Consider the following 17,304-nt stretch of genomic DNA (forward strand, 5'->3'; position numbering starts at 1 on the left):
AAGATTTCCCTTATACTGAGTGACCGTGCAACGTTTGAATGGAATCCTATCGTGGGATGATTGTCGCGATAGAGATGGAAAAAGTCAAGAAATTTTTCGCAGTCGTGACGATGAGAGTAAAATGTATTCAATGTGTCCGATCCACAGAGTAATTCGTCTTGTAAATAATATCTAGATATTATAAATCGTAACATATGTTATGTGATGTGTTAACATATGTTATGTATATTTATCTTAGATTTACAGTTTTTATTTAATCTATGTTATATGTAATAAGAGACCGGTTCATTTAAGAAAATATTGAAACCTACGAAAACCTGATTATTTTGGATTGATTTTGCTAACGACGGAATTTTTTATTCTCTGTTTTTGATTAAGAGAAAAACAGTATAAATTAAAGAATTAATTAGTAAAACTGACATATAACGATTTCATCAATTCAGCGTTCTGCGAATTAGTATTAGTATTTTATGTTTATAAATATCAATTTTTAATCGCGACCAAATTGTCAACTGAAAAAATATCGCGGGTATCATTTTTTGCAAATTAACGAGCATCGCTTCATGACTACGGTGGACCACGTATAGTGCGAATAATGTATTGAATAATATAACGTTATCTCAGCCGGTTATTTCAGTGACCTTGTTGGCGCGAGATGAATTAATTAGTAGCGAAAAACGTGTTACGGGAGCGAAAAACCGAGCGGCGCGCGCGGCGCGACCCAGCATCCCCGATCGGGATTCACGCGCGAATCCCGATCCAGGAGGCGAGAGATCGATCGATCTCCGCCTAGGTAAATGCGGGCGACCGCGTCGCGCCGTTAAACGCAGCCATCGGGCGAGACGAAAGTTTCGGGCGAGTCGCCGATAAATTTCGGGGACGGCGAGCAGGATATTGCTGCGGCCGTGGAGAGTAGTCGACGGGCGTCTTGCTCGGCTGGCAGCGATGCAACACCATCACATCGTGCAACACGACCCCCGCCGTATTCGAACACCTTTCCGCCGTTTCCTCGTCCACCTCATCCTCCTCCACCACCTTCTCTTTCTCCTCTTTCTCCGTCGTTCTCCCCTTCCGTTCCGCCGTCTCCTCGCGGCCCTCGCGGGCGTGGGTGGTAGATAACGTGATTTACACTGGTCGGGTAATTAATGTCCTCGGCGACCGGCGCTTTAAAAAAGCAATCGGAAATCGGCGACAACGAAGAGCAACAGTCAGCCCGCCGCCCGCCGGCTGCTGCTACTGCCGGATGACAAATTATCGCGCGCAAGACCGTTACCCCGGTTTTTTTTTCGCGTTTCTCTTGGCACGGGAGGGCATCGCAGTGTGACGCTCATCTTTACCGGTTCTTAATGATTTCGGAAAGAGATACCGGCACCGTTATCAAAGGCGAGACGCCACGTTGCATTCTACCACGTTTTTTAATATAAATTTGACACTGCTTGAAAAAATAGTGGCGAATCAATTAACACTCGCCAATTTTATATTAATAGATTAGATTTTGTTATGCATAGGCTTCGGTCGACAGAACGGTGGCCTTTGTTAGCACAAGCAAAAATTAAAATGCAGCAATTCTTTGGTGTATACATGATGAACACTGCGGTTTTATGATAACTGAATAATAATATTCTTTTTTTTTATCAAAGAAAGAAAAAAATGTCTGTGAAAATGTTTAATGTAAAGATTGTAAAGTTTATCGTTGCTTTATCAATGATCTTTCTTATACAGTTTTGCATTTTTACAAAAAAAGAGCTGACAATTATGTCCAAAAATAATTACGTGTGAAAATTTAGATTCTATGTATATCACACATTTATGCATGAATAGGCGGACCCCTTAAAACATGTTTGCGACTCAGCGAAATCTTAGCGTCGTGTGCTGCTTATCATTGTGGGAAAATAGCGAGGGCTTTTGCTCTCATTAACCGCATTACGTCATCACGACGTACATTAAAACCGATCGATGGTATCTCCGCGGCGCTTATGCGGGATGAACTTGCGCGTAATCAGGTTGCGTGTCTTTCCGCACGTACGTGCGTGACTTTACGCTCGGCGTTACGGCAACTATTTCGCATCGCCACGCATTGAGTTACACTTTCGTGCATATCTCACACCCGCCTGCTTCCCGTTTCAAGAAACGTATCATGCCTTGTTATTAATATTTTCACTAGTCGAAGAGCTTTTGTATAAAAAGGACTGAGCGCCCTCCATTGACGAATCTGCAAATAAACCAGCTTCTGCTTTTTTAGAAAAACTAACAGAAAGATAGAGAAAATAGTAACATTAGATGCCATGCACTATCATAATTTAACGTAGCAGAAATAATGCATGAGTATAAATGAACGGACGCATTTAGTCAAGATGTATACTCGATGAATTCTTCAACTCTGTTTTCTCGAACGGGGCATCATACGAGAAAATGTTAGAAAACAGTAAAACACATTTTGAACATATTTTTTACAGAAAAAATCATCCCTTTTTGATTGAACTTGTTATACTTACTATATATAAAAACCCATCACTTATCCTCTATACTTAAGTTCGTCTTATATAAATGTTTCCAAAGCATGAAAACTCAGACCAAAGTTAGATCTCAATTCCTTTTATACAAAAGCCGTTTAACTGTGTTTTCTGATGTGAGAAAGAGTCGAGATCCCGCAGAAAAATAAGAGATGCCTCGCTTACCGGTGATGGAAGCGGTGGGCGAAATGGCGGACGGGTTGGCGCGCGGAGGCGGCGAAAACGCACCCGCCAGGTAACCGCTGCGATCGGCGAGGGCCTGCTTCGCCTTGTCGACGCTTTCCTTAAGTCGTTGAAAGGTGCTGCCGCATGTGAGGCCGCGGTACGGCCAGTTCTCCTGCTTGACGCCGGCCGCGGTTACACCGGCGGCGGCCGCGGCCGCGGCTCCGGCCCCGGAGGCTCCCTTTAATTCGAGCGCACCTGCGTACGAACAGCTAGCGCTGTCGTACATCACCAAAGAGCCCCTGCAATTCAAGATTGTTTTCTGTGAACGATAGAGAGAGAAAGCCGCCGCCAATTATCGAGAACAACCTGTCATATAGAGAAGTAGACTACAATTGGTAACGTAAACTACCTTCAACTCAATAACAAGTCCTTAAATGGTACGCAACTACAATCTCTTTTATTTTGTCATTTTTTCAGGAACATCCTTGTGCTCGGGGAAGACAAAGAAATTTGAAAATTTTATTTATTTTTTTTTTGCTCATTGATTCTACATATTAGGCAGCTACATATTAGGAAGAAGTCTCAATGAGGAACATCTGTACGTCGACGTTGACTCCGTTTCGTTCAATTGAGTACTTCCTGCTGAATATTAACATTGCAACTCTCAGAAATGAAGTTCACGTCGCTATACATTATCACAGCTAATAGTAGCTGCATCAGTAATAAGCTAGCATTTTGTTAACGCGAATTTTTAAAATCGAAGAGAAAGTTAATCCTGTTACTCATGTGAGTTTCGTCCGCGTTATTAAATTCTTTTTTTTTTTTTATCTATTAAAATGGACATTGCTAAAATGCAATGTAGGGTCGATGCAAGCAAGCAAGCAAGCCTACATTACTTTAGGCTGATGGCACTTGTGCTCATGCAGATACCGCAGTTGGGATCATTAAAGGACCCTTGAAACATCCGGTAAAGGCATATGATCGAATTAAAATAGATGAGCATATTATATGCACAAATATTTCTCATTTTACAATCTCACAATGAGTGTCTCTTAGTTATTGCTACAATCTCTTTACAATTTTTTTCTCGATGTTTTTTTTCTTTATTAACTTCTGTTATATTTTATTACTTTACTTGTATGATTTTATGAACAGTTTGAATTTTTAACTTGGAACAATGTTCTTTAATATTAGTCGATTACATTAAGACAGTTGCCTCTCCTAACTACTGTTCGTAAGAGATAAGATAAAGGTTCTATTATTACAAACAATTTTTTTGAAGTTTTTATCGTTGGGTCATTTATGATGTACGCGTGTTCCCGGGGTTAACCGGTCAAAATAACACTTAATAGGCAGGTATATACGTCTACCTTTGGTTGCAGCTGGCCATGAATCAACCAAAGCTGCACACCATCAGGAAAGCGTTTATTACATTAGCATTCTTATTCATCATTTTAGGTGCGATATCTGTTAGTGGAGAATAAAAGGTCACGTCGAATGCACTATTAATCTACAAGAATTAGTGTTTTATATATAGATGCTTAGTTTAAACTATCTTCTTTACCTAATCGTAGGTGCTATATATTTCGTTTGAATTAATAAACATATAGGTATTCTACCAGAAATTGGTTTACAAAATTATTCGTGTAAAATTTAGTTTACAAATTGAAATGCAAATAGGAAATGTTCTCTTTATAGTTTTATTTTGATTTTGTATTTTGATTCAACATATTTACTAGATCTTTGTATATAATTAGAATTGAGTGCGACGCTTAGCACTTCTTTATCGCTTTCTTCGCGAGGCTTCGACGAAGAGAGAGGCACAAATACATTCGGAAGATATCAAACTATCGTGCATGTAACAACGGAGCGCTTCCTAATCGAAGTCGCGTAATTTAGAAAACACGCCTATCATCTACGTTTCATCGGTGATGCGGCCTCGAACTTACGGTCATCAAAATTGCGAAAGTGATCCACGATCGAATTTGCACGACATGAGGCCCGTTGTGATCGTATCTCCGGGCAATTCCGCAACGCGGAGAGCGCGGAGATAAGAGGCCACCTATAATATTGAAGCTTGTCGTTTATCGCGAGTCCGCTTCCGTCTAATCTTGAAAATCTGCCGCTTCCGCTATCCCTTCCCGTATTACATAAATCATTATATTCATTATTCAAACGAAATGATGCCGCGCGATGCTGCCGATCCACGTGTGACTCGCCCAAACACGTGAAACTCTTATCGTGCTCTATTTTTGAAGTCAGAGAAAATGTGTAGATAAGGAAATTATCATATGAGCTGTTATTAATACATGAATTACGCAGATATTTATTTCCAGCTGTCTATAACTTGGACACGAACTATTGACCTGCTTTCTATTTGACCTTAATTATTAATAGAAAACTATAAACAACTATATCTATTTCTAAAGTTATCCTTTTCTCATTAAAATCGATAGATCAATTTCTAATATTTATATATGTATTGCATAAAAAGTATTCAAATATTGAGATTAATTCAATATTCAAACTCGTTTCCGTTCTTTTTTTCATACTCATAATTTAAATCTTTTTAAAATATATTTTGGATTATATATATGTTTTTAATAATTTTAAATATACATACACGTAAATATTGTAAAATTTTACTTGAAAAATTTTGCAATAACTAATTTTGTGTTTATGTTGTTTTATAAAATCAAATGCTGTCAATTTTTATTGGCAGCATATGTTGGATGTTAGAGATTATCAAATCCTTTCAATAGCTAGTGTTATCTTAATCGTACACAGTAAAAAATTTAATGTCAATGAAAGTCCACTCTATAAATTTTGTGTTAAAATAACTCATTCATCGTGTTATTTTTTACATTTAGAAATGTTATATCGACATTTTTTAGTCGATATATAACACGATGAATGAGTTATTTTAACTCAAAATTTATATAGAGTAGACTTTCATTGACATTAAATTTTTTACTGTGTAAATAATCAACTTTTTTTCTATTTCAATTGTTTTCCGTTTACCTTCGATCACCGTGACAATTTTCGCGATGGACCTGTAAACGTTTCACTGTTGTTGCGCTGATCGTTCAAACGTCACTTTTCTCTGGATCATCCACCAGAATAGTCCGAAAGGCGAGATACAGCTTTTTTCGATCATGTCGAGTCACTTGTTATCGCGAGACATTCGTTGACATTCGATCGGAATGGTTAAGGATAAAAGCACTCTCGTGAGTACGTCCGGATGTCCAGCGCGTATTGAGGTCAATCTAATCACAAAACTGTCACATAGTCACGCTGTTTCGCGGCACGATGAGCGCGCAGCCGGATTGTCTTTGCGGTTCTGTCTGTGACAGTTTAAAAGCCGAATCGAGCGATCGATCGTCGAAGATACCACAGTTCGTGGACTGCTCGGGTAGTCGCCATTTTTACGCTATCGAGAATTTGTTTCGTTTACTAAACAATGCGTCGTTCTCAATCAGTTTCGGGGTTCTAATCCTTTTTATTATATAACTATTGAATTTTTTACTATTTATAGTTACTACTGCCGCAAATATTTCGAGCTTTAATTTATCGTAATTGTAAAAGTAATATGGCACAAAAAGGAAATATTTACCAAATATACTTGTTGATTTTGATTTTAGATTATTTTTCATTTTTCAGTTTAAAATAGAATCAAGAGGACGTGTAAATTGAGAAAAATATCCATTACTCGCGTCGTTCTCTTCGATGATTCTTAGCGTTATAGTCACCAGAAGCGTAATCTCGATGAATATAATTTTCGATACTGTAGCTTCAGAAAACTGTACCTTACGCCAATTGTGCAACATCCATTGTCGTGTATAATTCGCACTCATTATATCGAACAAAACAACGTTGTCCGCGCGTTCATCATACGAGATAATTACGTTCTCCTCGACGCGCGTTGACGATTTCCCTTCACACGCATTCGCACGCGATCGCGACCGCGCAGTACTGTTTTCCCTATTCGCGCTTTTTCACGATATCACTTTCCGCGGGCTTATCGGTCACGTATCCGATACGGAGCAGGCTGGACCGCGGTATCAAGAAGAAGGTACTTCGGGCAGGTTGTCTCGCGCAACTGTGGCCGCCGCGGGCAGCAAATTGCCTGCTTCCGGGCCTCATTACATCACTCTGTTACTCTGTTAACGGCTCGCCGGAAACCCCTCTGCCTACCTCGTCTAAACTCTCGTCTCGCATATATGTACATATATATATATATATATATATATATATATATAATACACACACACACATATCATTTAAACGCATCGTCGCGGACACGACACAGGCGCGCGATTGCACGCGAGAGGGAGAAAAACCCGCCCGAGACCACCGGGAAAACGCCTTCCGATGCCGTGTGAGAACCGCGTCGCGACGCTTTATTTCCCGTCGATAAATTAAAAATCAGTTATAGGAAATGGTCATGTCGTAAGACGAAGCGGAATAGAGCACGATGCAAGTTTCAAAATTAAGAATCGTGAGAAATAAGAAACAATAATTTTTTTTAGAAATATTTCTACGTGGTTAAACCAAATTGTAATTTTTGATGTGCAGCAAAACTGAAAGTTGTAACGAGATATAACGGTATCATTGGATGAATTAACGCAAAGTAATTTTTTCAAAGAAGTCTTTCTGCATTGTAGTCTTTGAGAGCAGAAATAGGATATAATTAACTAAACACTAAAACTTTATATTTATATATTACAAAATTATTTTAATTATTTATATTTATATTTTTTTATATTGCATATTCATGCATGTAAAAATAGAAGCAGGCGATAGAATTATTTTATTTTATAAATGAAGATGAGTCCAATAAGCCTAAACAAAATAATAATATTAAAGAATATATTTCTCGTGATGAGAGAGATGCAATGAAATTATTCATGCAAACGTTTTGCGAGCGTATATAAATTATATCGAAACGTGTGATTTTTTCGGCAAAGATGTCCCAGTTATAAAGGATATGCGTTTAAAACCACGTTTTTCCTCGTATGCGGATGAAAAATTTGCTTTTTTCTAAAAGAAAAAAGAAAAGAAATAAGTACGTATAAAACGGTGATCGCGATGCGTAACGCGCTAAAGCAAGGGGACGACGTAGCGACCGGTGGACACGCGCGGTAATTTCGCGTTGGTCAATGCGTGCGCCCGCCGTTTAGCCCGTAAAACGTGCGTGGCGACAGACGCGGAGACGCATGTTATAGGCTCCGTGAACGGAATTATATAGGGCTACGTCGCGCGACGCGCCAAAGCACTTCCGTTCGCGCGAATTGAATCTTCGGAATTCTTGCATCGGGCATCTACTAGATCCTAATTAATACGTTGAACTATTTTGTGTTTGTGAATGTATTTTTAATATTTTAATCATGAAATTTACATTATTTTCCGGGATTTCTTTATCTTTTGCTTACGATATCGCCATCAATATCTCCTTGTTTTCTTTAATTATACTTGTTGGAGTTACTACGGTTAAACGAAATTGGAGTCTTAACACGAGACATAAAATAACACTCTCTCAATTAAAAGTTTCACAAAATTAAGATGATAAAAATGAAAGTTTTTAACATTTTTTATTTTATGTTTGCGAGATTTATCACAAATCTCATTTATGTTTTGAGAAACGTAAATGATGAGTTATAATATAATTTTTATTATCTCAATTTAAGCAAGAATATAGCTTAAGGCTTAAAAGATTGAACGAGCAAAACGGTTGTTTCAATTTCTTTTTTATTGTATTTAAAGATCTGTCTTTTGTTATTGTTTATGTTTTGAAAAGAGGATGCAAATTGAGTAGTTACTAATACATAAAATGGATTATTGATTTATTAGTGAGTAATAAAAAAAAGATATACGAATCTATTACTTATCTTATCTTTATTACTGGTACACCGAAAACTTCTATCAATGTATCAAATGGATGAAAACTTAATTAGCACGTCTGATCAATCAGTCGAACGACGAATCTGTAGATAAATACGAAATATCGAAGAAAACGCTCGTGAAACCGCCGTAAATCCGCGTGTAAAACAATGCAATACGTTCGCGGTCGCTCTCGGTGTTATCGATATTGTTCCATCGGCGAGAAGCACCGGTGCGACGGAAGCGCTCGGCCGACAATCTTTGGTTTCTTCTCGTCGGGGTGTTCTTTCTCCGAACTTCTCTCCAGCGCGTAAAACGTTCCCGATCCGAATCGCACCAAAACCGGAAGCACGAAACGTCGCACACTTACCGTCAGTGCGGGGGTCCTACGTGGTATCTTGTCCAGCACTGTCAGATCCAGTTCGATCCTCGAGATATCTCCCACGATCTCGCCGACGATATATACTCGATAGACCGCGCGAGTCTCGCGTTTTATCCCCAAGATCTCTCCAAGATCGTCCAAATCGTTTTCACGTTCACTTTGAATGTTCACTGCGGCGTCCGTGCGGAAGTCCGGGAAAAATCAAGAGGGATCGTTGCGGAATTATCGACACTGAAAATCGCGACGGATGGGTGAACGAGTAACGCGCGGGGGAGAGTGGATACATGCACTCGTCGGAGCGTGGATGTCGGACCGGTGACTTGGTTCGCTCGCTTGCAGGGATATCCCGAGAGTTTGTCAGCGCGCGTGGACCACCGTGGCGGACTCGGCCGCGGTACGACGGACGCACATTTGGCAGCGTCGTTATCAGTCGCGGTCCGACGATTGGCTGTATCGGAGCCTGCGCCGGTACGTCCTCCGCGGGGGGGAAAAAGCGAGCCGCGCGAGAGAGAGAGACGGCGTGACGGAGTGGTGAGGGTGGACGACGAGGGTGGAGAACGGAGAGGGAGAAGAGGACGCGCGGGGTAGATTCCCGCTTTCGCCCCCGGACACGGACTCTCCGACATGGAGCGGCTCCTTAGAGGCGGGATCATCCACCAGGCTGCTCCTTTCTCTCTCTCTCTCTCTCTCTCTCTCTCTCTCTCTCTCTCTCTCTCTCTCTCTCTCTCTCTCTCTCTCTCTCTCTCCTCTCTCCTCTCTCTCTCTCTCTCGATTTTCCATTGTCCCTCATCGTCTTTCTCCACCCTCGTTCCGCTACTGTCTCCTTCGGCCTCACCCCGCTTCGCGTTTGAGGAGCGTAGGTGGGAAACGCGGCGGAAGGCTTCCCGCGGAGCGTCATATGAGACGCGCGCGATATCCCACGGTGCTTTTATTATTATTGATGCCGTGGATACCGGCGTTAAGCGTGATAAGCGCCCGCGGAGACGAGCGAGAAATGGATTGACGCCGATCGCGCGGTGCGTTGTCGGGGCTGATCGCGCCGACACACCAAGCCTGGTGGACTATAGCCGCGCGAAGGCACCTCCTCCGCGCGGAAGGCGCTGAAAGGTAATAACAAAGTACACGTTCCTACACGTACCGCAATCCAGGTGCCGTCAGCGATTTTCCGTGAGCGACACGGATGTGCTTTTGAGGTAACAGCGGCGAGTTATATTGAAAAAAAGGGATGGAAACGGGAGAGATTGACGGCGATGGAAATAAATCGACTCTTGTCGAGGTTTAGAAAAAGAGGACTTCGTATTTTGTATGAAATTATTTTTCTTTCGATATAATTCGAACTCTCTCCCCCCCCCTCTTAAACTACATTAATCATAGATATCACATTTTTATGGTCTCCTTGTACGTGAACTCTTGGTTCATATTTATTAAAAATATGATATTCTTTAATACGACGAAGAAAGAGGTGTAAGTGTGCGATATTGCAGTATTTATATTAATAGTTGTAAAAAACTAAAATAATTTTGAGATGCATCTATTGTCAGGTAAATTAAATTTTTATCATAACAGCTCGTCGGTCGAAGCATAAAGCAAAGAAGTAAATAACAATTGTTTAATTTTGTACTTTGCTTTGACCAGAAAATCATTTTAACATTTTTTCCATTCCTTCGTGGCTTATCACACAGGACTGAAAACAGCATATAAAAATGATGCAGAACAGAGAAGTAAAAGACGAGCGAAAGAAAGAACGGAGGAAAGACTATTTATTGTATACTCTGTGAAACTAAAGAAGAATCTCAAAGAGAGAGTGGCAGGGAGACAAAATGGATCTATGCCTAGAAGATCGTCATGACTGTTGGTCGATGACACGCTTGAAATGTCCAATTTGTTTGATTAATATATCGGCGATATCGCGTGATCTTCGTGCGAGATCGGTTCGCCGTGCGAATAGCGAGCCGTATCTGCTTGTACTGAAAATTATCTGATCCACGCGGTGGAGTAACAACGGGGGCGCGACAGGCCGGACACGTGCCTGGTATACGATTTTCAAAGGGCAGCCCGGGCATGGGGTAGCATATATTCATACGTATCGCGATAATAATGTATCGTTATCGCCGCCTTCGTTAACCAACTCGCGCGCCATCGGCAACGGCGTGGCGGCGGCGGCGGCGGCGGCGGCGGCAGTGGCGACAAAATCAATGCTTTGATTTAATAGAATTCCGTTTCGTTATATCCCGCACATTGCATAAAATTCGCGACTCGTATAAATATACACGCGTGCGAGTGTAAACAATTTTTACGCACTATGAGAAATCGACAATCGTCCGCTACGCGTTGATGCGATAAAAATAATAAAGTTAAATGTGAAGATATGTTTGCTAAAAACAAAACAGAAAAAGGAAATACTGTCATCGTGATGCAACGTTTAATATTTGCTGATTCCAAAGGCGTCTTCCATTGGGAAAAACTCACTGGCATTCAGTGTCTCAGTTTTTGAGTTTTTCAGAAACATGCTCACTAATTCTACCAATAAAATACCTACGCTTTAAGCACTCAGTGCTGCCAGTGCCAGTGAGTTTTTCCCAATGGAAAACGCTATAAGCTATATTAAAATCTAAGCTATTCTAACAATATAGTAAAATAAGGGTGAGCCATCAACGCTTTTATTTTTCTCGAATTGAAATCATACAAAAGTATATAGACTGAATTAATAATTACAAATTGATTGAAGCATAAATTGCAATGTAAGTGCTTTTTAACATGTCGAGTATTTTTAATGCAAACTATATAAAATAGATTTATGCCCTAAAATTCTCCTTGTTTTATTTTAAACTTGTGAATTTTGCGTTTAGTGATTCAACATTAATGTATAATACATAATCGATTACGTTTACAAAATATCTGTCACAGAAAACAATGATAAAATTTTCAGATTAGAATGCTATAAATAGTAAAAAAATATTCTCACTAAATCTATTATTTAGTCTATTGATTATTTTTATTATTAGCCAATTGCGCTTTCATTTCCCTATTTATACTTCTACAAACTTCTATAAATTCATAAAAAGTTGATCGTAAGATTGCAAGTTTTGCAATTTCTGATTTATTTTAATATTAGAATAGAGATTTGTATTTATACGTTAAAGTTTGGTTCTATCGGTATTGTTTAAACGGTTCTATCGCAGATTACTTTTGTATATACTTCAGACACTCCTAACGACGGTCATCGCCGTTGTTCCGCTTCCTATGACCGCCATGAATAATGTCGTACCTCTTCGTTCATGCGTAAAGTTTCCGATCGTCGGACGAGAAGCGGTGTCAATCGTGCGAGAAACATCAATGCATTGTACGACTGATCGTGATCTGCGCGATCCGAAGCGCATTGTCATGTAAAAGTCCGATAGTTTTATTTTTCTGCAAACAACAACGTCCGAGCCGCGCAAGCGAAACACTTTCAAATAGAAGAGAACTTTAATAATTTTTTTTTGTTATGTAATGGTTTTTTTATAAATATCGGCTTTGTAACTGTATTCTCTGATATTGAATTATTATTTATAATTGCACACTACATGCTAAAGAAATTTATTTTATAAAGTATTTCGCCTAATTTGTTCATGCTCAGTGACTTTGTTAGCTGTTAAAAAAATATAATATGCCTTGAACCCAAGAACTTGTTTTTGAAACAATTTTTTGCATATTTAACAGCAACGATGATATTTCAGATGATCAAATTAAGTAACATATTCTACATAATGTTTTTGAACGCTCATGATACTGTTATTATATGTTTTTTTATGTTTTCTTATCTTTATAATAATATTTTCATTTTTTTTTACGTTAAATAGAATTGCACGAAGCAATCCTTCACCGTCCGTTGTAGAATGAAATATTTTTTCCGTAAAATATGATTGTGTGAAACTTTGTATCTCTAAACTCTCGGATGCGGTATATGTCGCGAAAAATATATTGTCCTTGGCGATGTCTTCACCAACGGTAACCGCTTATCACGCACGAGGTCCGCGTATAACCGCGAGGACGAGTCTATCGGCGTTTAGCCGGCTTTCGTGAATGTAAACTAGGCGTTTCCTGCACGTATCGTACAAAGTGCTCGATTCGCTGGTCTTTTTTCACCCAGGCCGATCGATAATGCCATTGCAAACACCCTGTATGTGCTCGGTTAATGTTAATGGCAGGGGCCGACTCGGTCGAACGGGGTGGGTTGCCCCTTTGCCCGTGAGTTAGAGCTTCCTGAGGCTTTCCTCGCATCCACCGCTTTACCCCGTCCCATCCCGCTCAAGTCCTGCTTGGCTAATGGTAAGGGCAGGAAATATCAAAAGTCGTCTCCACGATCGTTCTTTTTACCGTATTCTCTCTCTCTCTCTCTTTCTTTCTCTCTTTCTTTTATAATATAGCTGGATACCTTCACAACTTTGGTGACTTTTGAAAGATAGAAGATGTAGTTTCAAAATGGCGAATACGAATTAAAAATAAGCAACAGAAACAATTGATAATTGTATCGTTGAGATTTATCTGTTGTTATACTGGCCGAAAAGAATGCCTTTTTATCACAAACATTATTGTAACTTGTGCGAATTAAGTATAGGCAATGACTATTATAGATTGATGAGCTTATTATGCGTGAGCGAAAGAAACTGTATAATTTGAACCAAACGTAACCTTCGTAAATCTATATTAAAAGTAATATAACAAATATAAAGAAATATGTGATATACAAGTATAAGAGAAAGTCAACTTTGATTTATAGTTTAATATAATCTCTTTCTCATGCAAGAAAGAAAATTATTATAATAATAAATTACAGAGAAAAGAGAAAGAGAAAGTGAGAAAGAAAGAGAAGAGAGGGAAAAAAAGATATTATAAGTATAATTTACATTCAATTTGAATACTAGTAAAGACAAAAATTTGTAGAATATATATGCTATCTTAAAGAAAAAATTAACTGATAATAAAATTTGTTAATTCTTTATATTTAAAGTGATTTCTTACACATATATATATATATATATGTAAGAAATATCTAGTTCGTTTGTAATAATTATTTTCGTAGCTACTATATAAGAAAAATATTGAATGTCAGGAACAGGACGGAAAGCAATGATTCTCTATGGTGAACCTTAATATCGCGAACTTTTCCTGGAAAGGTCACAAGGGGGTTAACACGCTTATCGTGCGCAAAACGCGTGATCGTCAAAATGATAAAAGAAAAAATGAATCTGATTCAGGAGAGCAAATGTAATCACTGTTTGTCACGAACGGCAACGCATTCAACAGGTTAAAGCAACACATTAAAAAGAACGCGAATTTATTCGCATGCTTAAAAATCTCTTTCGTCTCTCGTGAATTCGGTCACGATATTTCACCGGGATGAACAGTACCAGATACCAGCGTATAAAATAGTAACACGTTAATCTTCTTCTCGCGTGTTCGTGAAAATAAATTACTCTAGAAATGTTACAGATTTACCACAACGATATTCTGACGTTACGTGAGCAATTTAGTCTTTTATTCTTCCTTCGAGGCATTGTTCATTAAGAATTCTCGGAAAGACACTTGAAACTTGCTCAAGTGAAGATCCGTAATCTTTTAGAATTTAGAATCTTCTATATATATATGGGAGGGGTACAAACCACAGTGGTGTAAGTAAAATTTTTAAAACTATTTTCTCGCGTGCATAGATGCAATCTATACAATATATAAATTGCATCTATATGCACACGAGAAAATATTTTTAAAAATTCGACTTACACCACTGTGGTTTTTATACTTCCATATAATGAATTTCTTTTTATATACAATCAGAAAATTTAATAGCTTCTATTGAAATCTTTTATAAGAAATTAATACTGCATGGGAACAAAGAAGCCATTAAAAAAATCTTTCATAAGTAAATAGCAACTGATATATAGTACAAATAATTGAAATATTTAAATTTTTGAGCGAGATCTTATATGCCTAAAAATAATTTTCATGAATTTTATATGTAATATATTCCATCTCTCTCTTTATCGAATCATCTTGTTTTTTTTTCTTACTAAAAAAAATCGTTTCTGAATTCTGCAATAAATCTGTAGATGAAAAATTTGTACTAATTTCGAGACTTTGGCGAGTTTGCATAGGATGTGGTAATTACAAGTTGGCCGCTCGTTGAGGTCATTCTCCAAATGTCTCCAATTCAGAGTAGTTGAAGCTGCCGCTTGCACCTTTGGTATAAAAGGCGTGCAATTAGAAGCAACGTGCACACGAGACAGGCCGCGGCGGTGAAAAGGCGCGCACAATCGCGGCACGCTTCGCACGTATCGCACGTACGTAAATTCGACCCGAGGGATTCGCCGATATATCGCCTGATTTAATTTGTTGCAATTAGGGCCAAGGGTCGCTCGAGCGTACATCGATGCGGGATGGAGGAGCGGGACGCAGGGAAAGAGAAAGAGAGGAAGAGCAGTCTCCACCCGTGGCTCACCGCGCCCTGCTATTAATATCAGTTAACGACACGATATGATCACTCGTCTATATCCAGACAGCCGGCTGCCAGCGGCAGCCGTTTGAGCCGAGTCATGACTCGAACCATGTCGACGCGCAGATCATAGCTTCGACCGTGATTCGAGCTCATCGATCGCGAGCTGACTCACCGAGGATACGCGCGGTTTCACCTCGACTCATAATTTCGCGAATCCTAACACGCAGTTAGATAATTCTATCGCGGTTCAAATAATTTGCGTTAACGCTTTTCTCAGAATTCAACGCTAAACGCCAGATACTTTACAGAATGAAAGAAAATAAATGAAACAATTAAAAAATGTGATTAGAAATGTATCTGTAGAATGATATTTATCTAAAGAAAGATTAAAAGACAGCCAAAGGCTGAGTTTTTTCCATTTCTTTTATTATACGCCGTACGCGTTTAAGATATTTCTTTTTTTTATATTCTTACGTTCGTGGTTATAGATATTCTAGCAATCGCGGGCCTCTTCGCGATACGCAAGAAAACGTCATAGGGCCGTTATGGTAGTGGCATACGTACCGATAGCAATGGGCGATACGGAACGGGTTCTATCTAGCAGACATCCGGCCAGCATCGAAACAAGCCGACCGCGCGCGTATTACCATAAGCATTTATATATGCGCCAGCGCATTATACTTGCATACCCGTCGGGCGAAGGTGCCCCGTTCACCGTTGTCGGCGACGGTAGCGCCTCGTATTAGGCGCGGGTACCGCACGGGGGGATGCGTGTAGGTGCCCATCAGGCCTCTGGCTACTTACTTACGTGTACCAGCCGGCCTCACGAGCCACCGGCACGCGAGCCTGATTGACTTGTAGATGAGGCGACACAGTCGATATACTCCGGACTCTATACCGTCCGGCCTCTGGAAGCGGCCCCCTATAGCCGCCACCCCCATAGTCCCAGTGGTTCGCCAGCAGCGATTCCCATCGAACCATGGTTGCGCCACGTTCTCTTCCTCTTCCCCGCGATGCTTTCCATCCCTCGTCTCTGGCGCGTTCCTCTCGCTCGCATCGTTCTCTCTCACTCTGGCGATCTCTCTTTCTCCTTCTCTTTTTCATCCTTTTTATCCGCTCTCCTCGCCCTCTTTCCCAGCCACCGACCGTTATCTAGTTAATTAATCTCCGCCGACGACGGTAGTCGACTAGCGGGGCGGTAAAACTCCCACCGTCGCTGCCGCCGTAACGAGCCGCGGCGACGAAAGTGTCGAGCGGCCACAACCACCCCCCCCCCTGGTCTCCGGCACTCTGTTCACTGGTGGCGTGGCGTTACCCTCCTTTCGTCGGGAAATTTTAATTATGGTGAAAGAAAAACGGACAGGCCTCGTTAGAGCCCGGACGAGTGTAGAAAGTTAGCGAGATATTCGAGAGAATTTGGAGATTCACATGACGGAAAAGATATCAACGCGAATAATTCGGTGAAGTACGTAACCTTCGAGATTTATAATGAACGTGCATAATTTAACTGCTAAAACATATTTATGTGAGTAGAATAATCGTACCGGACACTCGGATGTTTCAATGATAATTTTTTTCCGTTTATATACTTCCGAGATTCGCATAAGATATGATTAGCAGCAATAATGATTACGAAGTAGTTAACTGTTTTAGACTTAGACGATTCCAGGAAAAACAAAAATTAAAAAATCCTGTTTTATACTTTTGATTTTGCAAAAAAATTAAATTTGGCATTCATTTTCAAGAAATGCTAAAAGTAAAACGAATAATTTTATACTAAAGTATTTTTTTTAAAGAGTTCCCTTTTTAATTGCAATTTTATATTGAAGAATTTTTGACAATTCACACACTGTTTTTATGAATATTTAGTCATGTGTTTTGAGAACGTA

General features: G+C 39.7%; 1 protein-coding gene across 4 annotated transcripts in view; it reads right to left on the bottom strand.

Moving 5' to 3' along the window:
• Positions 1 to 9,422, bottom strand: part of Ets65a (DNA-binding protein D-ETS-3) — a 54,797-nt gene extending 45,375 nt beyond the window's left edge. Inside the window, exons 1-3 of one of the 4 annotated variants that reach the window (XM_077415702.1) lie at positions 6,485 to 6,775; positions 5,700 to 6,108; positions 2,679 to 2,977 (exon numbers count right to left, since the gene is read on the bottom strand). In XM_077415702.1, the coding sequence (XP_077271828.1) occupies positions 2,679 to 2,964 (286 nt within the window). In that variant the 5' untranslated portion in view covers positions 2,965 to 2,977; positions 5,700 to 6,108; positions 6,485 to 6,775. Of the gene's footprint in view, positions 1 to 2,678; positions 2,978 to 5,699; positions 6,776 to 8,928 lie in introns of those variants that run through there. The other 3 variants (XM_077415703.1, XM_077415704.1, XM_077415705.1) reach the window with 3 other exon arrangements.
• Between the last annotated feature and the right edge of the window lie 7,882 nt (positions 9,423 to 17,304).

This window comes from Temnothorax americanus, unplaced genomic scaffold, assembly GCF_048541705.1.
Source record: "Temnothorax americanus isolate GAGA-0224 unplaced genomic scaffold, ASM4854170v1 Scaffold4, whole genome shotgun sequence".
NCBI lineage: Eukaryota > Metazoa > Arthropoda > Insecta > Hymenoptera > Formicidae > Temnothorax > Temnothorax americanus.